This window comes from Acomys minous, assembly GCF_964271855.1.
Source record: "Acomys minous genome assembly, chromosome: 6".
NCBI classification, from domain to species: domain Eukaryota; kingdom Metazoa; phylum Chordata; class Mammalia; order Rodentia; family Muridae; genus Acomys; species Acomys minous.
In genome coordinates, this window is record NC_140487.1 from 94,310,770 (window position 1) to 94,336,006 (window position 25,237).

The window sequence follows — 25,237 nt, forward strand, 5'->3', positions numbered from 1 at the left end:
TAAGTTTAATTTTGACCTCTGATCATTAACCACTGTTTGCCAGAACACACATTTTCCAGCACTTTGAAACCCTCCTGTTCTTTCTACTGGCTTTGTCTTTAATGCAGGGAAACAGTGGCAGCTGAGAAATCCCATCACCTGTGTTAATTTGCATCTCTTCTTTTACATAGGCCATAATTTCTACTTCTTTGAAATCCCCATATATAATTCTTGGATACACAGTGAATCCTCGGGAAGTCAATCCACTCCTTCCCAAGATCATCCCTACTGTCCCTGAGGTCAAAGGTCCATAAACAACAGTAATTATTTTATAACACTGAGCTTTTGGAGTTAGGGTAAGAGATTTATGGGTGGCCAAGTCTAGAGCAGCACTTCCTACTAAGTAGCATGCATGAGATCAGCAATCTTTAGTTGTTGTTTTCTGCCTGCTTGTTATGTCCTGGCTGACAAGGAGGAAATGGCTCCTTCCCCCCCCCCCCCCCCCCCGTGGGGCCTCCAGCTGCTAGTCCCCACACCCTCCATTTAGTTTCTTAAAAGCAAGAGATTGCCTTGGACATCTCTCTTGGACCTATACTCATGTGTCCACTGGTATCCCTTGCACGGCCTGGGAAAGTATTCTTTTTGTTTGATATTTAGAAAAACCATTGCCCCAGAAAAGGCACATTCACTTTTCAGCGGAAAGTTCTGTATTTCTTACAGTTAACGTACCAGGAGTTTTAAATTTTGAGACCTTAAGCAGCTTGGTCAAAGTCCCTTTGTAAATGACTACATTTCTCACAGTTGGTGAGGCAGGCATTCTGAGTACTAGAGACCTTTAACAATAGCTTGTCCTATGATATTAGCATGGCACTTGTGAGGCCCAGTATTGGTTGAGTCTCTATCCACTCGTCCATTGACACTGCCTGTGCCTTTACTGGTCTAATAACTCTTTCACACTCAGTATTCACATTCTCAAATGCGAGGGTCTCTATCAATACCTGCCTTGAAGCCGGGCGGTGGTGGCACACACCTTTAATCCCAGCACTCGGGAGGCAGAGAGGCAGGCGGATCGCTGAAAGTTCGAGGCCAGCCCAGTCTACAAAGTTAGTACACGACAGCCAAGGCTACACAGAGAAACCTTGTCTCAAAAAAACAAAAACAAAAAACAAAAATAACCAACCTGCCTTGAGTCAGGGTCTGATATGGATTTGTTCACAGCTGAGACCGATCTTTGTTAAAAAAACAAACAAACAGTGAAGGCTTCTCCAGAGCCTTGTATAATCTTAGTAGATAATAAGATGGACCTTTTCCTGGGCTCCTCAACTTAGTCCCGAGTTCTTAAAGCCACTAAAACAACATTGTCCTATAGCATCATCATCAAATTGAATCTGTCCTTGTGAGTTAAGAGCACCACCCTTCACCTGGCAACTGATCCTTTACAGTACTCATTTCCCTTGCTCGGTTTCACTGTTCAGTATTCTCGGCTTCTTCTCTCTACCACATTAACCACTGTAACTGCTGACCAGCTCCTAGCACAGCGGTTACCAGCCCCTTCCGGTCTTGGAGACTAATTCTATTTTGAGTAGCCCAGTTACTTAGAATTTGTTTTGCATAAGGTGAATGCACGCCGTAGCAAAGTACAACCCCTTTAAAACACCTCAGGTCTATCATTCTGTAGGACACCGCCCGATTTTGTCGTAATTATGATCCACACTATTAGCAGGTGCGTGCTGTACGGTTACCGGGGAAACCGATGGTGATTTTGGAATCCCAGGCCACTCCTCCTCTATCTCTGGCTGTGCAGTTGAGTATGGATTAACCCTCCCCCCTCTTTTTTTTTTTTCCCAAAAGAGGCTGTTTCAGCTTTTCTTTGTGCCTGTCACCTTCACAGCCTCCTCCTCCTCCAGGCTGCACACCTGGCTCCTCAGCCAGCTCAGGGGCTGTGAGGACTGGAAACTGAAACTGCACAGCACCAGGCAGGCTGTCATCTGCCTTCTAGCACAGTTTCCTTCCTTCCTTCCTCCTGAGGGAAATTCCTGCTTTCTCGCTCAGTCACTGGGTCTGAGCCTTTTATTTCTCCCTTTTCTGGTGCTACTCACTTTCCAAGCACTTCTACCTCTACTCACAGTTTTTCCAGTTGCACGGCCAACTCTGCAACCCTTTTAAAAATGAGAGAGTAGCATGAAATGGTTTTACCATTTCAGACATTTTTTTGTTTTGCAGGTCGCTCTGTTTCCATCCGTTTCCAACTGCTCACCCATTCTCCCAACCTTTTTTGAGATAGAATATGGGAAGAAGAAAAAATAAACAAACAAACAAAAAAAAAAACCCAAAAATTCTTTCTGGGGGCTAAGCGGAAGGATAGCCTAATGGCAGCAGCCACAGTCAACCTTTTGCTGGTGTCTTGAGACAAAATATCCATCCCTTATTCCCCTGCCATTTCCTCTACAGCATTTGAAACCAGATTTCCTGTTCTGTCAAGCCCCACATTGGGTGCCTCTAGTAATCACACATTTTGGCTATTTATTGGAATCTTTTATCTGCCACCCTTCTCCACCTTTAAAAAAAAAAGATTTATTTATTATGTATATAGTGTTCTGCCTGCATGCCTGAAGAGAGTACCAGATCTCATTATAGATGGTTGTAAACTACCATGTGGTTGCTGGGAATTGAACTCAGGACCTTTGGGGGGAAAGCCAGTGCTCTTAACCTCTGAGCCATCCCTCCAGCCTTGCTTCTCCACCTTTATTCCAGCATTCCAACCCCCAACACTAAGTAGGAGAGAAAGGACAGAGGGGAAAGGGGTTGTTGTTGTCATCAGACTACTCTTTGCTGATGAGCAGCACAGAGTTACTTGGGGCAGGGTTCATCTTTGCCAACAGGGTATCTAATTTCTTCTTGTCTCTTTGTGTACAACCACTTGACAAATCACAACAAACCACAACCAAAGGCAACTAGCAACAACGTCAGGAACAGGAGGAGCAGCAGCCGCCACAGCTACTCTTCAGGCTCTGGCATTTCTACGTCTTCTTAAGAGTCCACAGAATTCCAAGTTTCATATACACGCAGACACTAGCTGCAGCTGGCAAGGTCATGCCCCTGCTAGAGCATGAGGCAAATCACAGTCAGCTGCTGTGGACAGTCTGAAGCAGGCCCATATCCCACACCTGGGGATTAAAACAAAAGCATATTGACCTAACATTTCTATTGCTTTTGTTTGATTATTTGGTTGGTTTAGGATTTTGTTTTGTTTTGAGACAGGGTTTCTCTGTGTAGCCCTGGCTTCTTTGGTCACTCTGTAGACCAGGCTGGCCTCAAACTCGGAGATCCACTTGCCTCTGCCTCCCAAGTGCTAGGATTAAAGGCTTATGCCACCACCACCTGGCTACATTTTTGTGTTCTTAAAAAAAACAAAATTTTCTGAGTATGGTAGCGCATGCCTTTAATCCCAGCACTCAGGAGGCAGAGGCAGGTGGATCACTGTGAGTTTGAGGCCAGCCTGGTCTACAAAGCGAGTCCTGGACAGCCAAAGCTACACAGAGAAACCCTGTCTCGAAAAAGCAAAGCAAACAAACAAAAGAGAAACCAAAAATTCTCACTACGCTTTGCAGTATGTGACACTCCACCACAATGACAGAAAACTGGAAAAGTAGTGTTTTAAGGCATCACAAACTTTGATCTGCACTTCCAAAATCAAAGTGAATGTAAATAATCTTTCTTTGAAAAAATACTCAGATTTGTTCTATAATAATATTAGACTAGATCTTTTGCAACTCCTATCCCAATAAAATAGCTATTTTTATGTTCTTAGTTTTATAATTGAGGGACTTAGAGATTAAAACAAAACAAAACAAAAAACTAGCCAAAATAGAAAACTTTTTTGAGCACCTCTTTTTTTTTTTTTTTTTGGAGACAGGGTTTCTCTGTGTAGCCCTGGCTGTCCTAGACTCACTTAGTAGACAAGGCTAGCCTTGAATTCACTGAACTCACAGAGATCTGCCTGCCTCTGCCTCCTTAAGTGCTGGAATTAAAGCCCTGTGCCATCACGCCCATCTCTGAACTTAGGTTTTTACACTTGGAAGCAAGCACTTTAACCCCTGAACCATCTCTTCAGCCCTGTACTGTGAACATACCTTAACTTAACTTAACACATTATGTTCACGTGTAATATCTATTTACTCATCTCTCCTACCAGACAGCTCCTAAAGACAGAAAACAGAGTCTTATTTACCCGTTGTTAGGTTCCTTCTACATTGCTGTGGCCACAGTAACTGATAGAAAGATAAGGCTATTTGGCTCACAGTTTCACAAGTTTTAGTCCCTCAGCCAATTCCAAAAATGTTAGCAAATATATTCATTCACATATATATATATAGTGTGTGTGTATGTTTCACATGTATGAGAGAGGAGGAAGCTGATGAGTTTACTAGTTTTATTTCGGTTGTGGTTTGTTTGTTTCTGTGTTTTGCTTTGTGAGCAGTTGGGTTGTTTGGGTGCTGAAGGAAAGACATGCATGTTATTCACCGATACGCTGTTTTTTAGGTGCTTTATGGGTATGCATAATTTTAAATCCACACTGCAAACTGGAGGAAAAGTCCTGCTGGCTACAGCAACTGCAGAAGTGGAATGACCTGGATATTTGTCCCCTGGAGGATGGAAACTATGGACACGAACTGCCCAACATTACCAGTGCACTTTCCCAGAGTGCCGGCCGCAGCCCAGGTGAGCCAAGGGTCCTGCGTTTAGAACTTCAAAAGGTGGGAAGATAAAGCACCAGGTCAGGGTGGCCTGGCAGTCAAAATTATTACCCTAAATTAGAAAAGCTTAGCTTTTCATTCTTGTCCAGATGCTAAATCTTAGATGAGCATAAGCATTTGCCTGGCATTGAGGCTGCTGTCCTGTTCCACTTCAAGGGTCTCTGCAGTGTCCAGCATGAAGCCCTAGAGCTGTCTGCCTGATTCCTCTCTAACCTTCAGCTCCTCTGTCGCCAGTGGATCTGGGCTTCCGTTTGGGTTGGTTTGTGTAGCTTAGAAAACCTACTTTAGGGAGCTGGAGAGATGGCTCAGAGGTTAAGAGCACTGGCCCGCTCTTCCAGAGGCCATGAGTTCAATTCCCAGCAACCATGTGGTGGCTCACAACCATCTATAATGAGATCTTCTGGCCTGAAGATGTACATACAAGCAGAGCACTGTATACATAATAATAAGTAAATAAATATTAAAAAAAAAAAAAGAAAAGAAAACCTACTTTAAAGGAAAGACAAGGGGCTGGAGAGATGGCTCAGAGGTTAAGAGCACTGCCTGCTCCTCCAGAGGACCTGAGTTCAATTCCCAGCAACCACATGGTGGCTCACAGTCATCTATAATGTGATCTGGTGCCCTCTGCAGATAAAGCACGCGTATACATAAAATAAATAAATAAAATATTTTTTAAAACCTCATCATATATCTTGGCCTGAACTTGCGTCAGCCACCCATATTCTGTCATTGCAGGTACGTGCTACCATACTTAGCTGCTGGTTCCTTTGCTTTAGAGGATTGATGGATGCCCCACACTCACCCTGGCTTCCCCCCCCCCCCCCTTCATTTCAGTTTTCTAATTACATGGTACTTAGGAGCAAACACCTAAGCTGGGCACAGTGGCACACACCTTTAATCCCAGCACTCGGGGAGGCAGAGGCAGGCAGATCTATGTGAGTTTGAGGCCAGCCTGGTCTACAAAGTGAGTTCAAGACAGCCAAGGCTACACAGAGAAATCCTATCTCCAAACAAACAAACAAACAAAGATTACACAGCTGGAGAGGCATAATCATGGTAAATTGTCTTATTTTAAATTCATGACCACTGTGGGTCTTCAATGCTTTCTAGATATCTACTACATTTGGTGAGTCTATGCCCGTTTCTTCTTCTTCTAAATTATTGCTTCACACCATCTTTCCCTCAGAACATACATACTTCCTCTCTCTCTCTCTCTTGTTCTCAGCTGAGTTTGGCTTCTTGTTCATTGACATTGTAAGTACAGCACTTGACAAGCGAATATATACAAACATAGCTGGTTTTGTATGTCAACTTGACACAAGTTAGTCATCAGAGAGGACGGAGCCTCATGTGAGGAATTGCCTGCATGAGATCCAGCTTTAAGGCATTTTCTCAATTAGTGATCAATACGGGAGGGCTCAGCCCATTGTGGGTGGTGCCATCCCTGGGCAATGTGGAAGTGTAAGCCAAATAAACCCTTTTCCTCCTCAACCTGTTTTTTGGTCATGGTGTTTCATCACAGCTATAGAAACCCTAACTAAGACAGATGGAAAGTCATGTGGGTAGAGTGTCTACCCAGAGGACAAGTGTCATGAGGGGTGTGGCACATGCCTTTACTTCCAATTAGGCAAGAAGGGCACAAGTTGTAGACCAGCCTGAGAAACTTAGACTCAAGGTAAATGCTTCAAAGTAAAAAGCAGAGGACAGCCAGTTGGTACAACTTTAAATTAGCACTTGGGAGGCAGAGGCATGCAGATCTGTGAATTCAAGACCAACCAGGTATACATAGAAAGATCCAGGACACCAAAAGCTATGTAGTAAGACACTGTCTCAAAATAAAACAAAACTATTAATAGAAATTAGAAGAAAATTTCCAGACCTACCATTTCTGTATTATGGAAATTTTTTAAAAAACTATTGCTTTAGAAGGTCAAAAGTGCCTGGAACATTGCTTTAATCCCAGCACTAGGGAGGCAGAGGCAGACAGAACTCTGACATTGAAACCAGCCTGGTCTATGGAGTGAGTTCTGGGACAGCCAGGGGTACACAGAGAAGCCCTTTCTTGAAAACAAAACACACAAAAAACTAAATGAAAAATAATTCATAAGAATCACATGGGGTTGGAGAGATGGCTCAGTGGTTAAGAACAATGCCTGCTCCTCCAAAGGACCCGGGTTCAGTTCCCGGCACCCACATGGCAGCTCACAACTGTCTTTAACTCTAAGATCTGACACCCTCACACCAATGCACATAAATTAAAAATTAAATAAAATATTTTTTAAAAAAGAATCACGCATATTTACCATATATGCCAAGAAATAAATAGATATTTCTGCTCTCAGATTCCCCTTTGAGTACACATTGGTCAGTGTCAGCCCACCCATACTGAGACAGCTCCGTACTTGTCATGTATATCATCAATGGCCAAACCTTTTAGCCGTGTTTAACACTGATCGTTTTCTGCTTGGAACATCTTTGTCATTTGATTTCTAATTACTCCCTCTCAGTTCTCATTACTTCATTGCCCTCTTCTAAGTTGGCTTTAGTGTCTCCTCCCCACTTTTCAGCTTTAAAAAATGCTGTAAGCGCCTAGCCCTGTCATCAGACCACCTCTCCCTTTGTACCACCATGGCGAGTGCATTGTTTATTAAATATCTGTCTGCTAATTCTCAAATGTGTATCTCCTGCTCAGATTCCACCTCTGCTTATATCTTAATCTCTTCTTTCTCCTTTCCTTTTTTTCTTGTTCTTTTTCTTTTGCTTTTGTTTTTTCTTTAGCTAGGCAGGCACATGCCAGGTTAGAGCCATTCTTGAGTCTTCATCCTCTCTGCCCTGTATTAGTCAGGGTTCTGTAGAGTCACAGATCTTATGGAATGGATGTGTGGGTGTGTGTGTGGGTGTGTGTGTGGGTGTGTGTAAATATACACATGTATATACTACACATATACACATGTATGTATATGTGTACACACGTACACACACATACATGGGATTCATTGGGATGACTTACAGACTGCAGTCCAGCCAAATCAACAGTGGCTAGCTGTGATCTGAAAGTCCAAGAGTCTGTTGTTGCTCAGTCCCACAAGGCTGAGCGTCTCTGATGGTCTTCAGTATATGCTGGAGTCCTCAAAAAGTATGATATGATGCTGGGGAGGAAATGAATGGATATGCTAGCGAGGCAAGGGCAAGCAAAGAACTAAAACCTTCCTTCTTCCATGTCCTTATATAGGCTTCCGGCAGAGGGTACAGCCCAGATTAAAGGTGTGTCTTCTCACCTCAAGATTTTGACTAGAGGCATATGTCTTCCAGGCTTAAGAGTCAGATCACAGCCACTTGGGGCTTTTCTCAGGCTTAGCTAAGCTCTGATTCCAGTGCTCCAATTATAAATGTTGGGTGCCAATGATAAACATTTGAGTGCTAGTTATAATAGGACTTTCTTCAGGCCGCCAGCTCCCAAGTATGACACAGAGACCTTTCATTGATTATTAAAGATTGGTTTTAGCCTAGACTTATTTCCCAGCTAGCTCTTAAATTAAACTTTTTATATTAATCTACGTTCTACTATATGGCTTGCTACCATTCCTCAGTCTCTCAGTCCTGGTACCCTGCCTCTTCCTCTGGGTCTGGCTAATCTTTGTGCCTTATTCTTTCTCAGAGTTCCTATCTCTCCGGAAGTCCTACCTTCCTCTCCTGCCTTTGCTATAGGCCTTTCGGTTCTTTATTAAACCAATCAGAAGGTGTTGGAGGGAGTATTTGCAAAATATGATGCAAACAATACCAAAGGTTGGCCTGTAATCAGCTCTCTGCGTAAATCAGCATTTGAATAATACAAAGACGATATTTGTACAGTGCACAAATCTACCCCAGTATTTCGAGACAGAGTTTCTCTGTGTAGCCCTAGCTGTCCTGAAACTTACTCTGTAGACATAGATCTGCCTGCCTCTGCCTCCCGAGTGCTGGGATTAAAAATGTGCACCACCACTGCTAGCCTGGAATATTCTCTTAATTATCAATATGGCCAGGCTGCAGAGATGGCTCAGAGGTTAAGAGCAGGGGCTGCTCAACCAGAGGTCCTGAGTTCAGTTCCCAGCAACCACACGGTGGCTCCCAACCACCTGTAGTGAAGTCTGGTGCCCTCTTCTGGAGTGCAAGCACACATGCAGGCAGGACATTGTATATATAATAAATAAATCTTAAAAATTATCAATATGGCTTGCCTCTTCCTTCCTACAGATCTGCATTCAAATCTCCTCCTCTGAGAAAGAGTCTTACTGCATTCCTGGCTCAGGCAATTTCCCCCTTCAGTAGCTGGGACTATAGGCAGGTACCACCTTACCAAGCTGTTCAAATGGTATCTTCTGGGGGCTTGTTTTAGTTTTGGGTGAGGCAGGTCTTGCTATGGCCTTGGCTGGCCTGGAACTCAGTCATGCTGCAAATGAAACAAGTTATGATTAGTTTTGGATATTATCCAGCTGCCTCTTTCTTTTTCTGATTGCTGTGGCAAACAGTTCATATTCTTACTATTGAGCACAACTGTCCCTTCACGCCTTATGTGGCTCTGAGTCCCTGTAGAAAGCTGTTCAAGGAAGAAGGAATTTATGGCCCTTAAGGTTTTTATTTTTATTTTTTTTTGATAGAGGACATTGTAGAAGGGGGTTTTCTGTAACCTGTGTTTTTCACATGCACCCTTGTTCCCAGAAATAATGCCTCTGAGTTTTTCTATATATTTATAAAAGCCTAGGCCAATACAGCCAGGCATGTTCCGTGACCTGCTCATAACTGATACCCCGTTTATCCTCTTCTAACTTCTGCCATGTGGCCAGTTACCTCTGCTCAGGTGTCATGTGTGCGTCCTCCTCAGTGTCCTGGGATGAATCCCCCTTCTTGCTTCACTCTTTCCCAGCATTCATACTTTTTACTGGAACGCCTCCCTTCTATTTCCTGCCTCAGCTATAGGCCAGTCAGCTGTTTATTGACAGGTGAAGAATCCATACACAAGAGTTTATACCTACAGGACCCAAAAGGCTCATTTAAGGAGCCTGCAGGGGTGCTCAGACGATGGCGAGCTGCTATGGCCAGCCTCCAGCCTAGAGAAGACCCGTGTTGGAACTTCAGACTACTCAGCCGTCCTTTCCCTTTCTGCAGATTCTTTATCCAGACCAAGAAGAACAGTCTTCACTAGAGCCATTGAAGGCCGTGAATTGCACTGGCAGGACAGCCACCTACAGAGAATAATCAGCAGTGACATCTATGCAGCTCCTGCCTGCCAGCGGGAAAACGAGCGACTACTCTTCAATTCCCATGGCCAGCCACTGTGGCTCGGTGAGTCTAGACCTCCTGCGCTCCAGGAATGTCAGGCCCACACAAGCCATCGGCGTGGATCCCAGCAGCACTAGCGTCTGTGCAGCTCTTTTGGAGCGTTTACTACCAATCCAGGTCATGCGTGTGAGGCTTACTTCATTTGTATGTGTGCTTAGCTGAGGTATGGTAATTTCAGATGGAAATATGCATCCTTTCCCTAAGCTTTGAGAAGAAGATAAAGTAGTTGCTGCATATTGAAGAGTAATAAAGAAGCCACTAGTTATCAGTTTACCCTTTCAGTTATCTGTTACTAAGCAACATTATATTCTGTTCTGAGCTTACATATTTTGCTGGAAAAACACTATGGGAACCGAGGAGGCGGCTTATTCAGTAAGGACCAGAGTTTGATCCCCACAGCCCATGTAAAACAACCCAGGCATGGTGGTGTGTATTACTCTCCCAGTCCTAGGGAGGCAGAGACTGCAGATTCCTGGAGCTCGCTAGCCAGCCTAGCCTACTGTAACTAGATAGTTACAGACCAGTGAGAGACCTTATCTCAAAAAGACAAAAAAAGGGGGGCGGGGACAGCTGCACATGCCTGATGACCTGCGCTTGATTGCTGGAACCCACAGCAGTCTGTAGCATGCACATGCCTGCACTCACATTCATAGACACATACAATGTAGTCCGCACATACAGGGTGGTCCTCCGGACTCCACACATGCGAACTTACATGTGCACACACATAAAAATAACACTGTGTTTGAAACTGCAGTTACCCCGTGCTGGTAGCTACGATTCATTCTGTTTCCATCACCAGGCTGTCTGCCGTGTCTCTGTCTCGTCTTCCTAGCATCTTTTACAACAGTATAGAACTGTTTCATCCGTCCAGCTTAACCTTCTTCTGCAGTAGTTCCCTGGCTCACAGTCAGTTTGTCTTTAGCTTTATTAGAGAGCACTCATCCTGAAACATAGCTTAGGAGCCTGGTGTGGGGGCAAAACTGAACCTCAGAATTTGGGAGGCAGAGGCAGGTGGATCTCCGTGTGAGTTTGATGCCAGTATGGGCTATGTAGCAAGTTCTAGACCAGCTACGGTTACACAGTGAGACTCTGTTTCCAAAACCCTGCTAAATAAATAAATAAAGCAAGAAAGCAAGCACAGGATAAGGGGGTCGATAACAGCTCAGGAATAAATGACATACAGCTGGGAATTGGGAACTGCCTCAGTATCCACAACTGTTGGATTAATTAACCACTAGATGAACATAGCCAGTGGAATGACCTGTGTTTATCTTGAATATTACCCAAGCACATTTAATGACACAGAAAAATACTTAGAGTCTACTAGTAAGTTGCAAAACAATCATTATAATATCCCAATTTTGGTTTAACGATGTAAAAAATCTGGATTTAATATACATGCAACTGTTTAGTAGTTATCTCATTTTTATTTTGTATTTTGCTTACTTATATCTTTAAATCTCCGACATTATTTTATGTGTGTATTGTGTATATGTTTGTGTGTGTGTGTGTGTGTGTGTGTGTGTGTGTGTGTGTGTGTAGTTACACATTCAGATGTGTGGACATGCCTGTGAAGGACAAAGTAGATATCAGGTATCTTCCTCTATTTCTTTCCACCTTATATTTTGAGAGACCTTTCAGTCTCTCCCTAAACATGGAGCTGCTAACTCAGCTAGCCTGGCCAACCATCAAGCCTAGACGGCCTCCGCTTCCACAGCCCAGTCCCAGTTAGTTCTGTAATTTTCAATATTAACTCTAGAGAAAACGACCAAGTGACATGAAAGGCTTGTCAGGTTTATTCCCCTGTCTTAAGAAGTTAATAGTCTCTAGGCATGATGGTGCACTCAGGAGGCAGAGGCCTGCAGACCTCGCCGTACTGCCTTTCCATGCTATCTCTAGCCTCATAGCATAGCTCTAGCTAGAACTGTTTGCCACACGGCAAGGAAATCACATAGGCTTTCTTTATGGTCTTGTTTATATGTGTTTATTCATATATGCCCTTTGATAAGAAAGCCTTCCTTGTTTACCTACCTGTTCATAATAAACCTTGTTCCTTAATTTTTTCCAGTATAGGCATTTGTCTTGTCACTATCCTATAATTGCTCGGGTATCATTCGGGGACGCTTTCAGTGCAGCAACCGTGTTTCCTCTATCTCTGTCCGCCCTTTGCCCTTCTGCCTGGTATATAACATAGGTCCTCAGGAAACACAGGATTACTAAATAAATGCACCAATCATTTGACAATGAAGATAGACATGGTGGTACATGCCTATAACGCCAAAAAACGAATTAGGAATTCAAGGCCACTGTGAACTGCATACTCGTGTGACCAGCCTAGGCCACACGAGAGCCTGCCCCACCCCCGCCCCAACCAAAACTAACCATTTGATGCTGAGGTTTGTCCTTTAGACAGGTAGATGTTGCCTCCACCAGGGTCCCATAGTGCACAGTCACAGAGACTCAGTTACTGTCCTAACCGTGTCTCCCTTCTACACCAAACCATCCCACTGAGGTTAGAGGAGCTCTTTCAAGATGGCGTCTCCCACTTCTTACATCCTTGAAGATAAAAACACAGTCCCTGTTACAAAGCAGATGCCAGGTTGAATCTGAGAAACCGGACTGAACCCAGACTCCCTTTATCTGTCGAACATAGGACCTGCCTGGTTTGAAATGTTAACTGAACCAGAATGTTTTCTTCCTCCCTGGTAGAGCATGTGCCCACAGCCTGTGCCCGGGTGGATGCGCTGCGATCTCACGGGTACCCAAAGGAGGCCCTCAGACTCTCGGTGGCCATCATCAATACGTTGAGGTTGCAGCAGCAGCGGCAGCTAGAGATCTACAAACATCAGAAGAAAGGTAGGGTGACTAGAAACCGTCTAACGTCTCGGCACCCCAGGGTGGTAAGGATCCCAGGAGATAAAAATAGAGTCAGAACCTAACTTTCATTCGGTACTGTGGGCTTGAGAATTCCATGTAGTTGCTGTGCCTGCTGAGCGGAGTGCCTCACAGCATCCCTGTGGATCTCAGCTTTGTTTATTGTCTGTGGAATAGCAACAGTGAGCCGCTTGTCACAGGGCAGGTGGAAAGCCCACCAAGACCTGGAGAAGATGCTTTCGCAGCTGTAAAGCTGTCTCCGTATGTACACCGCCAGCAGACAGTCTAAATTAGAGCTGCCTGGCGAGCTTGTGATGAGGCCAGTTAACAAAAGCATGAGAGTAAGGGGACGCTCTTCTCCGACTTCAGTCAAGGATTGAATGGCGCTGATTAGGAAGCAGAAGGGAAGCACAATTCCCGTGTCTGTCTGTCTGTCTAAAACGTGGAACCTGCTTGTTTCCAGAGCTGCTGCAGCGAGGAACCACAACTATCACAGACCTGGAGGGCTGGGTGGGCCACCCCCTGGACCCCATCGGCTGCCTCTTCCTCACTTTGACGGAGGCCTGCCGCCTGAGTGATGACAGCTACATGGAAATGTCAGGTACAGCGTCAACGGGAAGCAAGCCGTCTCCCGGCCAGGCTCTGAGGTCTGGCCGTGCGTGCCCTGCTTCACCTTACTAGCCTCCTTAGGAGAACCAGAAAGCTTACAGGGATTTCAGGAGTCGGAGGCCAAAAGCTCAGAGCAGTGCAAAAGTGGGAGAGAACTTCCATCCAGGAGAGTGTGCGTGTCCAGCTGCTCTTGGCTGGGCCCACCCCGTAGCCGCAGACAGGAAGCTAAAGCAGGAAGCTCATTCGAGCCCTGGGCTTCAGAGCTAGCCAAGACATGCCTTTATTTTTATTTTTAAAGTTTTTTTGAGACAAGGTTTCTCTGTGTAATCTTGGCTGTCCTAGACTCACTTTGTAGACCAGGCTGGCCTCGAACTCACAGCGATCCACCTGCCTCTGCCTCCCGAGTGCTGGGATTAAAGGTGTACGCCATTGTGCCCAACATACTTTTTTTTAAAAGGCCCAATATAGTGGCTCAGGAGGCTGAAGCAAGAGGATTACAACAAAAAAGGCCATCCTGGACCACAGAGTATAAGACCCTGCCTCAAAAAATAACAAAGTGTCCTTCTTTGAAGTCATATAATGATGCTATCAGGATCTTGTTCCAGTGCCCCCTTAGCCCCCCAATCCGTGTGATCTCTGTTGAGAGGTTTTAGACAGGCTGAGCATGATGGCACACATCTTTAATCCCAGAATTCAGGAGGCAGAGCCAAGCAGATCTCTCATGAGTTTGAGGCTGACCTTGTCTGCACATAGCAAGTTCTAGGCCAGCCAGGGATATATAGCGATACTCTGTCTCAAAAGCAAACAAACAAACAAACAAAAAATTAGACAAGATACGTAGAGCGTAGAAGAGCACTGGACTCTATTACAGGGCGTGTGGTCCGCTCTCAGAGACAGCGGACAGTGCGTAGAGGGCCTGGTGCACAGCAGGGCAGCCTCTGAGGGTGAGCAGTGACTGAAGAGACCTACCTTTTAGGTAGGCTTAGTTCTAAACCTGCTGCAACAGACAGCTTTTTGAGGGCACCTCCCTGTCCAGGTGTTAAGAAAGACTTGCTGGGTGCTAGTAGCGCACACCTTTAATCCCAGCACACTTGGAAGGATCTCTGAGTTCGAGGCCAGCCTGGTCTACAGAATTCCAAGACAGCCAGGGTTACTCAGAGAGTCCCTATCTCAAAAAAAAAAAAAAGAAAGAAAGAAAGAAAGAAAAGAAAAGGAAGAAGACAATGATAACTCTTGGTTCTTTACTAGAAAGCCTACGGCTGAATAGTCATTTTTCTTCTGTAAGATAAAATGTCAGCTCTTATTTAGGACCAGAGATAAAACTCAGATCCCACTCCCACCCCTGCTCACCTACCCCTCCCTCACTTCCTTTATTTCTTTTTAAAAGAGGCACCAAATCCCCTTGGGCGTACAACAACAAATGGTGTGGTTGACGTGGGTGCTAGGAACCGAAGCCGCCTCCTCTGGGAGAGCAATAAAGGCTCCTCACTGCTAAGCCATCTCCCCAGCCCCAGAGCCGGTACTTTTGATTTAGTAACCAAAATCCTGAAGCTTCAGACCCTCATTTTACCGCTGCTGATTGTGAAGGAATCAGTTCCTAGTGACCCTTAAGCCTGCCAGCATCTAACCAGCTGCCTAGCTATTCTCTCTGTCTTTTAACGTTGTCCCTCATGGTGGCTTTGTCCCAATTTCCCCAACATAGAGAAGAATAGCCTGACTGTCCCACTGCTAGGCTAGATACACGATTGTTTCTTCTCTCCCTTGTACTATCACTCTGTTTAATTTATTTGCATTTACTTTAGTATTTGTCCACTGCATTAGAGTGTCTACACCAGCTACCCGCAAGCGGGAATCATGACTAATCTTCATGTGATCAAAGCATTGCCTGCTACTTAATTGTCTTCCAGAGCTACTTAATAGAAAAATCAAGATCTCTTTTGTTTTGTGTTTGAGCTTATCATTATATCATTCCCCCTCCCCTTTCTTCCCTCCCATCCTCCCATGTGCCCCTTTTGATTCCCCATGCTGGTCTTGAACTCATACAGTCAAGCCATCCTCTCACCAGTGGCCTAAGAAGCTACACTACAGGCATATGCCATCCTACCTAGCTAGGGCGATGGCTCTTAAACCAGTGTACACTTGCTGAAATTCTGAGTGGAGCATATAAAATCATAATACAGAAGATGCAAACAAAGTGAGAGTTAAATTGGATGGAGCCAGGTGCCTGGGTAGATATAAGAGTTAACCCAAACCAAGCTAGGGCAGGCCCTGACTGTCCTAATGTCCTGCGTTGGGAATCCACATCCTTAGGCACCTTCATCTACACGAGACACTTATAGCTTGAAAAACCTGAAGTTGCACTTGGTTTGTCTGCCCCTGACATACACTGCTCTTCCGGTGTCAGGCCCTGGAGAAGCCTAGAACAATGAGATGGTGTCGTCCCTTCCAGGTGCTCACACCGAGGTAACAGAAACAGGCCACAAAAAGTATGACGTTATATTGCACACTGGCCAAAGATAAGACTTTGTGCTGACTGGCCTAGCAGATCTGTGTGATATAAAAGAGTGGGGTTTTGGGGGGTTGTTTTTTTGTGTTGTGGTCCTCATATCTTTTTCAGTGTATCCTCCTTACTTTCTTGGGCTTCTGACTTAGCTTTATGATAACTATCGAGCACCTAATACCCCAAAGACCCCACTAGGATTCGTCCTAAAGAACCTGCTGTGCCTGTTGCCCTCAGATATAAATGAAGGCAGACTCCCTGTGTACCAGCACGTGCCTGTGGCTTCAGGCTGCCCCGGCAGCAATGAGTCGTACCTGTCACTGGCCCTGGAAGTTGCTCTGATGGGCATGGGTCAGCAGAGGGTAATGCCTGAAGGCCTCTATGCCCAGGACAAGGTGTGTCGTAACGAGGAGCAACTCCTAAGCCAGCTCCAGGAACTGCAGCTGGACGACGAGCTGGTACAGACACTGCGGAAACAGTGCGTCCTACTGCTGGAAGGTAGGACGAAAGGGGGCTGCAGAAACAAAAGCGTTGGTTGTGACCCAGGGCTCCCCTCTCGGACATAGACAGCCACAGAGATATTTATGACATTGAAGAGTAATGAAGGTTCCCGCAGTTAGCAAACAAACTCAGATGGGTCCCTGAGCTTGCCAGTCTAGGCTGAAGTAGGCATGTAGAAATAAATAAATAAATAAATAAATAAATAAATAAATAAATAATAACTGGCCGGGTCGTCTTCTTCCTTCAGGAGGACCCTTCAGCGGTCTAGGAGAAGTTATCCACCGGGAGAGTGTTCCTATGCACACCTTTGCAAAGTATTTGTTCTCGGCTCTGCTGCCTCATGATCCAGACCTGTCCTATAAGTTAGCCTTACGTGCCATGAGGTGGGTAGCCCGTGTCCAGCCTGTTTGCCTCCACCAGAGCAGAAGCCTTCAGTGCCCTCTCTCTCTCTGCTCGTCCTGCTCCCTCGCCCCCTTTGTCTACTTCCCAGGACCAAGCCTCCCTTACAGTGGCTCAGGCATCCTCACACGATGTAGGCTGTGGGACCCCTTGTTACCGAAGCACCTGCCTGCCCCCCCATACTCACGGTAGATTGTCTGAGCAGGCCCACAGGGTACAATAGACACGGTGCCTCCCTGTTTTGGAGCCCCTTGGGCAGCCTGAGGAGGGATTTATGTTCTTCCTTAACCTGCTGAGTCACAGGGGCAGGTACAGGTCCCCATCAGAGTGCAGGATACCCCAAGACCTAGAAATAGCGCTCTATGAGAACCTTGTTTTCTTTTCTCTTTTTAGTGGGGGGTGGGGTGGGCTGGGGGGCAGGGTACAGGGTTGAAACAGGGTTTCTCAGTAGCCTTAGCTGTCCTAGACTCACTTTGTAGACCAGGCTGGCCTCGAACTCACAGTGATCCACCTGCCTCTGCCTCCTGAGTGCTGGGATTAAAGGCGTGTGCCACCATGCCCAGCTTGAGAACCTTGTTTTCAAACTAGAACAGAGTTCTTGGTTTACACACATAGATCTCCGGGATGTAGCAGACCATACAGAGGAAGAACTTTAGTTAGGCCACAGTACTGAAAACAGTCTTTAGCTAAAAAGGAAATTCTTTTTAGGGTGCATTTCTTACACTCTTGAAGATAACCTTATGGCCTCCCAAATAGTGGGAACTGTTCGGCCCAAGGTTTCCCAGTGCCCAAGCGCCTGCCTGACATATGCTGTAGGTTTAAAACCCTTCAGAGCTCTCAGCCTGTCTTTCCCTGACCAATTCCTCCCCAGCCGAAAGCAGACTTCCCTAAAGGGGCTCACAATGGCGCTTCCTGGGTCTTCTAGGTTACCTGTTCTCGAAAACTCATCTTCTGCAGGCGACACTCCCCACCCTCACCACATGGTGTCTCTGGTGCCCAGCCGCTATCCCCGCTGGTTCACTCTTGGACACTTGGAATCACAGCAGTGTGAATTGGCCTCCACCATGCTGACTGCTGCCAAAGGTAAGTACAGGGAGAGACTGGATTCCACATCCCCACTGTGCCTACCCACCCAGGGCCCCCAGTCTCCTGGGAAAGAGAAGCCGTGTGCCCTGTGTTTACCAGAGCAGTGGGAGGGATCTTCATGCTGACTGCTCATGAGAAAGAGCACCTGCATTCAGACCAGAATATAAGACCCTGAATATAAGAATCAAATGATTTTTAAGTTTTTGAAAAATGGTTTTGTATTATGTGTCTGTATACATGAGTGCTGGTGTCCAGTGAGGTCAGAGGTCAGAGCTGGGGTCGGCAGGTGGTTGTTGTGAGCCCCCTGACGTGGGTGCTGCAAACTGAACTCAGTTCTCTGAGAGAGCAGTATGCTCTCTCAAACAAAACCCACCTCTCCAGCTCCGTAATAAAGTGATTTTTATTTTTATTTTCTTTTTGTTTGTTTGTTTGTTTGAGACAGAGTTTCTTCGTATAGGCCTAGCTGTCCTGGAACTTGCTCTGTAAACCAGGCTAGCCTCAGACTCATAGACATCCATCTGCCTCTACCTCCCGAGTGCCAGGATTGAAGGTGTGCACCACCACACCTGGCCTCATAATCAAAAATTTTTTTTTTTTTTGGTTTTTTGAGACAGGGTTTTTCTGTGTAGCCTTGGCTGTCCTGGACTTGCTTGGTAGACCAGGCTGGTCTCACAGCGATCCGCCTGCCTCTGCCTCCCGAGTGCTGGGATTAAAGGCGTGCACCACCACGCAAATGATTTTTAAGTTAACTTTTAAATGTAATCTTCCATCTAATAAAGTCAGTTTATATTTTTCAACCTCTATTTCAAAATCCATAAAGCGAAGGTCATTGTCAGTGACCTCCCAGCCTCCAAGACCGTTGGAAGGTGTGATGAAGACCAGGATAGACCCAAACCTCCATACCACATCACACCTGGTCAAAGGACAACTCTGAGCCCCTGTGAGCTCATTAGTCATGTTAGCTCTGCAGGCTTCATCTCAAAGAGAGGTGGTGTGGAGCTCTAGACCAGGAGCTGCAGCAAAGCACCAGCTGCCATGCATGCTGGGTATTTGTACCAGGAAACTGAGTAAACACTTATTTTCACATGTTGGTGGTAGGAGGGGCGGTGTCTTCGGAGGCCAGAAGAGGCATCAGGTCCCAGGGACCTTTGTAAGGTGCCTGCTGTGGCTGCTGGGATACACACTTGGGTCCTAATGATGGAGCAGGAAGAGCTTCTGACTGAGAAGCTGTCTCTCCAACCCCGTGAACTTGCCCTTTACGGATGTCTAGGAAAATAAACTCAGAAGTGGCGGATCTGCAGGATGGACACCTATTTCTTCAGCCACCTCAAGTTGTGGCAAAATAAGATTATTTTGTGACCATCAATTGTAATATTGTGGTGGTAGCTACAGAACCCTGGCAGTTAGACACAGATGCTGATGTCTTCAAGCTCAGAGTCCCTCAGATCCTCAAGCAGGCTGGATTGTGAAAGTGCGCTTCTAACCCAGGGTACCTTCTTGCACCCATTACCCAGACCCTGAGTGGATTACCCGAGTACTGTGTGGCTGCGCGTGGGTATCGCGTGGGGTCTGCTCAGCAACGTTTCCTTCCGGCTTTAAAGCTGACGCTCTTCTTGAGCAGATGTCATGGACGGACTTAGGAGAGCAGGACAAAAATCAAGTGCAGTTATGCGGAATGAGTATAGCGGGTGCTTTCTCTCCAGGAGCTGAGTCCAAAATAGGTATAGGTAATAATAATGAGAATCAGGAGGAAATGAACTCATGGTGGTTGAAAATGCCTGCAAATTTACCAGCAGCTGGGCTCCTGGATTAAAAATGGCTGACCTCACCGAATCTAGGTGCCAGTAGTAGTAAAGGGAATATATGGTGTCTTAGTTGGGTTTTCCTGCTGTGAAGAGACACCATGGCCAAGGCAACTTTTATAAAGGAAAACATTTCATTGGGGCTGCCTTACAGTTTCAGAGGCGCAGTGTGCTCTCATCACGGCGTGAAACACAGGAGTGTGCAGGCGGACATACTGCTGGAGGAGCCGAGAGTTCAACCTCCAGATCCAAAGGCTGCAGAAGGAGGCTGTGTGCCACATGGGGTGTCGCTTAACCTCAAAACCCACCTCCACAGTGACACATTTCCTCCGGCAATGCCGGTCACCCGTCCTAACAGCGCCGTTCTTCATGAGCCGAGCATTCACACACAGGAGTCTATGGAAACCATAGCTGTGCAAACCACTGTGTATGGGACTGAGAATGTGCCATTCCTCCATGCTCAGAAGGTTACCCAGCATTCCTAGCAAACCAGAGGCTGGAGGATGATGGGGTGCCGTGCTCACAAATAGGCAGACACTGTGTGAAGCAGCCACAAGGATCTTAAAGATGTGACTTCTGTACTCTAGGCTGTATAAAACTTATGGAATGTTTACATATCTATTCATAATTTCCCCCAAAGCAACCAAAGCGTTCTTCAAAAGGTGAGAAGATAAACTGTGATATATCCATACAATGGAATATTATCTAGCAATAAAACAAAATAAACTACACACAGGATATATTGCATATTGCAAAAGCCAAACTGGAAAAGCTGTGTGATTCCAAGTGTATAAAATTATAGTTGCCAGGGCCCCGAGGAAATAGGGAAAGACTGGAAGAACACAGGAGCTTTTAGGACAGTGAAACAAGCTAGTATGACAATTGTGATTTATGGACTCCCGTTAACTGTGTGACACACAGACAATGCACTTTGAAGTGTGAGCTTCACTGAATTTCAATTGGATCACCAAATATGTATAGGAGAGGCGAGGAGCTGGAGTGATGGCTCAATGGAAGAGCACTGGCTGCCCTTCCAGAGGTCCTGGGTTCGATTCTCCGCATCCACATGGTGCCTCACACCTTCTAGCTGCAGGGAACTTGAGGCCCTCTTCTGACCTCTGTGGGTACCTGGTGCACACACAGTGCACAGATCTATATATGCAGGTAAGACACCAATGTACACAAAATAAAATAACTTCTAGAAAAGAAGACAAGAGAGGTGAATCCATGTCTGTGCCTAGGAACAGAAGATCCATATTTAGAGGAGACAGCTTGACCCACCAGAAGGGATGGTAACCCAGGAGCATTGGGTAAATTAGCATAGTAAAACTGGTATCTGCCATACTCAGTTTACTGTCTGGGAAACTCAACCCCCTGCCTCTGCCTTTTCCAATCACTGTAGGGGATACGCTGAGGCTACGGACTATTCTGGAAGCAATACAGAAGCATATCCATTCTTCCTCCCTCATCTTCAAACTGGCTCAAGATGCATTCAAGATTGCTACTCCCGCGGACAGCAGTACAGACAGCACTCTGCTCAATGTGGCCCTAGAGCTGGGTTTACAGGTATGGATACGAGGCCACTGCCCCAGCTTTAGGTTTCTGGACTAATGACAGCTGGCAGAGGATTTTCCAAGGGCACTGAACATGAGCTGTGTCTGGTTCCTTCCGTCTTCCAGAACGCAAGTGCTAGGGTAGACAGAAGGTAAGGAGCCTATAAAACTGGCCTCCATTTTAAAGCTAAAGGCCAGGAGTAAAAAGCTTTACTATAGAGTCACCGTCTCCTCTACCTCCACCTTCGTCCACATCAATCAAGGTATCCTAAGAGTCGTTAAGTGTTGTCAGCCGTGAGAAAGCCTCATGTCTAGTGAGAGGGATGGGGAGAAGTTACGCCTGTCCACACACACAGAAAAAGCTACTATTTAAACAATGAAAAACTGTTGTTGGGCTGGGGATGTATCTCATTTGGTAGAATGCTTACCTACATGAAATAAAACCCTAGGTTGGACCCCTAGCATTGCACAAGCTGGGCGTGGTGGGATACATCTCTAGTGTCATGGTGGGGAGGGAGAGGCAGAAGGAGTAAACATTCTAGGTCATGAAGAATTGAAGGCCAACCCTGGGCTACATGAGACCCTGTCCCAAACAAACAAAAATCGCTATTGCATAAAAGAATAGCGTGAGGTAGGAGGGAGGCGAGGAGCCCAGCTGTGAGGCGCGGCCACTGGAAATGCCTCTTTTGTGCCTAGGTAATGCGGATGACCTTATCAACCCTTAACTGGCGGCGCCGGGAGATGGTTCGATGGTTGGTTACTTGTGCTACAGAAGTTGGTGAGTCCACCACCTCCCTCTTTCCCCTGGGAAGTTTTGCGCCCCCGCTTCTGGGACAGGACAATGGATCCTTAGAGCCGTCCTGTCCTATTTCTATTCCTGGTGACAAAGGAGTGGCTGTGCTTCTACGAGATGGCCTTGGTTCAGCCAGCCGAGGCCCTTTTGCCTGGGCCGTATGCTGATGTCAGCAGCACTTTGACCCTCTGTGACTAGAGAAGTGTCTGAGAGAACGCATTTTCTCTCAGCCACCAGACCCTCTATGCCCCCTTGGGAGGGAGTCGGCTCAGTGGTTTGGTCCCAGTCTCCATCTGTGCTTCTGAAAAATCACAGACAACTTGGAGGCGTAGGAACCATTCTAGAACCCAAAGCCCCAGCACAAGATGTCCTACTTCAGCTAGAACCCCGAGGGATGCTTAGGGCCCCACCATGAGGCAGACAAACCTAGGGCTCTGTTGCTTCGTATGTCTGAAGGACTGAGGGTTTAGCAAAGACCTGCGGCTGTCTGGCCCGGGAAGTAAGGGATGGGAAGAGACCCCTCAGACAGGGTCTGGCTATTTGGGAGGCTCGCGTTGCCCCAGTTTGCCTCAGAGCATCCCAAGGCTGCTGAGAAAGAGAGAGACCTCATCTCTGCAGGTCAAGTTCAGACCCCAAATGATAATCTAGGCAGACTTGGATCAGGAGCAAGTAGCCACTGCTGAGCTCAGGCTCTCCCTGACAGGTGTGCGGGCCCTGGTGAGCATCTTGCAGAGCTGGTACACACTCTTCACCCCTACCGAGGCTACGAGTATTGTGGCTGCCACAGCCGTATCCCACACCACTATCCTGCGCCTCAGCCTTGACTACCCACAGCGGGAGGAACTGGCTAGCTGTGCTCGCACACTGGCCCTGCAGTGTGCTATGAAGGATCCACAGAGCTGTGCCTTATCAGCTCTTACACTCTGTGAGAAAGACCACATTGCATTTGAGGCAGCCTACCAGATTGCCATCGACGCTGCCGCTGGGGGCATGACTCATTCACAGCTGTTCACTATTGCCCGCTACATGGAGCTCCGTGGCTACCCGCTCCGTGCCTTCAAGCTGGCCTCGCTGGCCATGAGCCATCTTAACCTGGCCTACAACCAGGACACCCATCCAGCCATCAATGATGTGCTCTGGGCTTGTGCTCTCAGCCACTCCCTGGGCAAGAACGAACTGGCAGCTCTCATCCCCCTGGTGGTGAAGAGCGTCCACTGTGCCACTGTGCTTTCCGATATCCTGCGTCGGTGCACAGTGACAGCACCAGGCCTGGCAGGCATTCCAGGCCGCCGCAGCTCCGGGAAGCTCATGTCGACGGACAAAGCTCCGCTGCGCCAGCTACTGGATGCCACCATCAATGCCTACATCAACACCACACACTCCCGCCTGACACACATCAGCCCCCGCCACTACGGAGAGTTCATCGAGTTTCTAAGCAAGGCTCGGGAGACCTTCCTACTGCCCCAGGATGGTCACTTACAATTTGCCCAATTCATTGACAACCTCAAACAGATTTACAAAGGCAAGAAGAAGCTGATGCTGCTTGTGCGGGAGCGCTTTGGCTGAGAAGGTGGATAGCTTGCTGCCAGGGCAGCCTGGGCTCCCAGGTCAGGACAAGGACTCCGAAACATCTGTCTGCCCTGAGAGGACTCTGATCATTTGTGGCTGAGCCAAAAGTACCACAGACCTAAGGATGGGGAGAGTCCAACTCTAAAGCATTCCTGCTTTGGCAAACTTCTCACTCCAGCTCCCCTGTTCCCGGAGGAGCCGGGCCCTGCAGACCGATCAGAAGCCCCCCACAACATGTCACCTCACGCCCTTCTATCCTGCGTGTCCTGGCCATTGGCCCCTCTCCCTTGGCAAACACAGAACACTTCCGTCTCAGGGATTGCTTAACCAGAGAAACAGAAGCATTTATGGTACTGTAAATACTATAGTATATGTGTTGTCGAGCATTGTAAAGCTGTAACTATTTATAATTCTGACTCCGACTTGATGGGCACTCACAGGAGCTGTGGGCGGGAGGACAGGCTTGCTTTCTGAGGAGACTCACAACCATTTCTCAGGTTTCCCCGTATAGAGTACGTGCTGTTGGATAAGTGGGGGCGGCAGGGAGGAAAATGGACAGGTAAAAAAGTCCAAGTCTTGTCTGTGCAGAAACTGTGGCCTGCAGATAGGACCACTAGCCTAGTGGCCATCGAGGGGCGAGGTCAAGACTGGCTTAGACGTTTGTCTCAGAAAGTTACGAACACTGAAACGGCTGCCTCTGCCTCACACGCCCCAGTAGCCTGCTGAGCATCCAAACAAGTGCAGGGAGAAGACGAAGGCCTGGGAAGCCACTGAGCTTATAGATACATCTGCTCTGGTCACCTTCACGTTAGAGAATCTGCTTTCACCTCCACTTTGTATGTGTGTATGTCTGTATGAACATGTGCACGCCTGTGTCAATTGTGTGTGTAAGCCATGTTGTTAGACACATGTGGGTTTGTGTTTGCTGTTTCATTTTTGTGTGTGTGATAATACATATTTAGCGTATGTCTCCATATTTGGTGTATATGTGCATCTAGGCTCACACAGGTACCTGTGTATAAGCATGTTTGCGTGTGAGTGTATGCCTCCTAACCATGACGTCCGTCCTTGTCTTTGTGCTTGGGGATCTGCATGAGTGTGCCTTCTTTCTGCCAGCTCTCTTGCCCATTCCTCAGCCTCTCGCTAGCTGAACCCTGGTACCCATCTGTGCGCCTCCCCTATCTACCTTCTCTCAGCAAACACGTTCCGAGCACTAGTGTCCCTCAGCCACTTCCACTCCATGGTTCTCTTCTTACACAACCTTGTTTTCTTTCTCCGACTCTCTACCTCAGACCTCTACTTCCTCTGCCTATGTTCATCGTAGTCCCATTGGTAGCTAAGTTGGGGGCTGAACCTGGTATTCCTAATTTCCATTCCTAGTGGGTAACCCCCTCTTAGGCCATGCTGACCTCCACAGTGTGTCACACTCCTGCTACTTCATGACCCCTGAGCTTAGCCAGGAGGTAGCAAGGGCACTCAGAAGAATCCGC

The 25,237-nt window shown here is 46.8% G+C and overlaps 1 protein-coding gene across 1 annotated transcript in view; it reads left to right on the forward strand.

Annotated features, from left to right (window-relative positions):
* ZSWIM5 (zinc finger SWIM-type containing 5) overlaps window positions 1-25,114 on the forward strand; it is a 111,619-nt gene extending 86,505 nt beyond the window's left edge. Inside the window, exons 5-14 of the mRNA XM_084786543.1 lie at window positions 4,522-4,701; window positions 9,885-10,061; window positions 12,771-12,917; window positions 13,399-13,536; window positions 16,282-16,542; window positions 16,793-16,928; window positions 17,870-18,027; window positions 21,235-21,398; window positions 22,082-22,163; window positions 22,882-25,114. Coding sequence (XP_084642669.1) covers window positions 4,522-4,701; window positions 9,885-10,061; window positions 12,771-12,917; window positions 13,399-13,536; window positions 16,282-16,542; window positions 16,793-16,928; window positions 17,870-18,027; window positions 21,235-21,398; window positions 22,082-22,163; window positions 22,882-23,744 — 2,306 coding nt within the window. The 3' untranslated portion in view covers window positions 23,745-25,114. The remainder of the gene's footprint in view (window positions 1-4,521; window positions 4,702-9,884; window positions 10,062-12,770; window positions 12,918-13,398; window positions 13,537-16,281; window positions 16,543-16,792; window positions 16,929-17,869; window positions 18,028-21,234; window positions 21,399-22,081; window positions 22,164-22,881) is intronic.
* The last annotated feature ends 123 nt before the right edge of the window (window positions 25,115-25,237 follow it).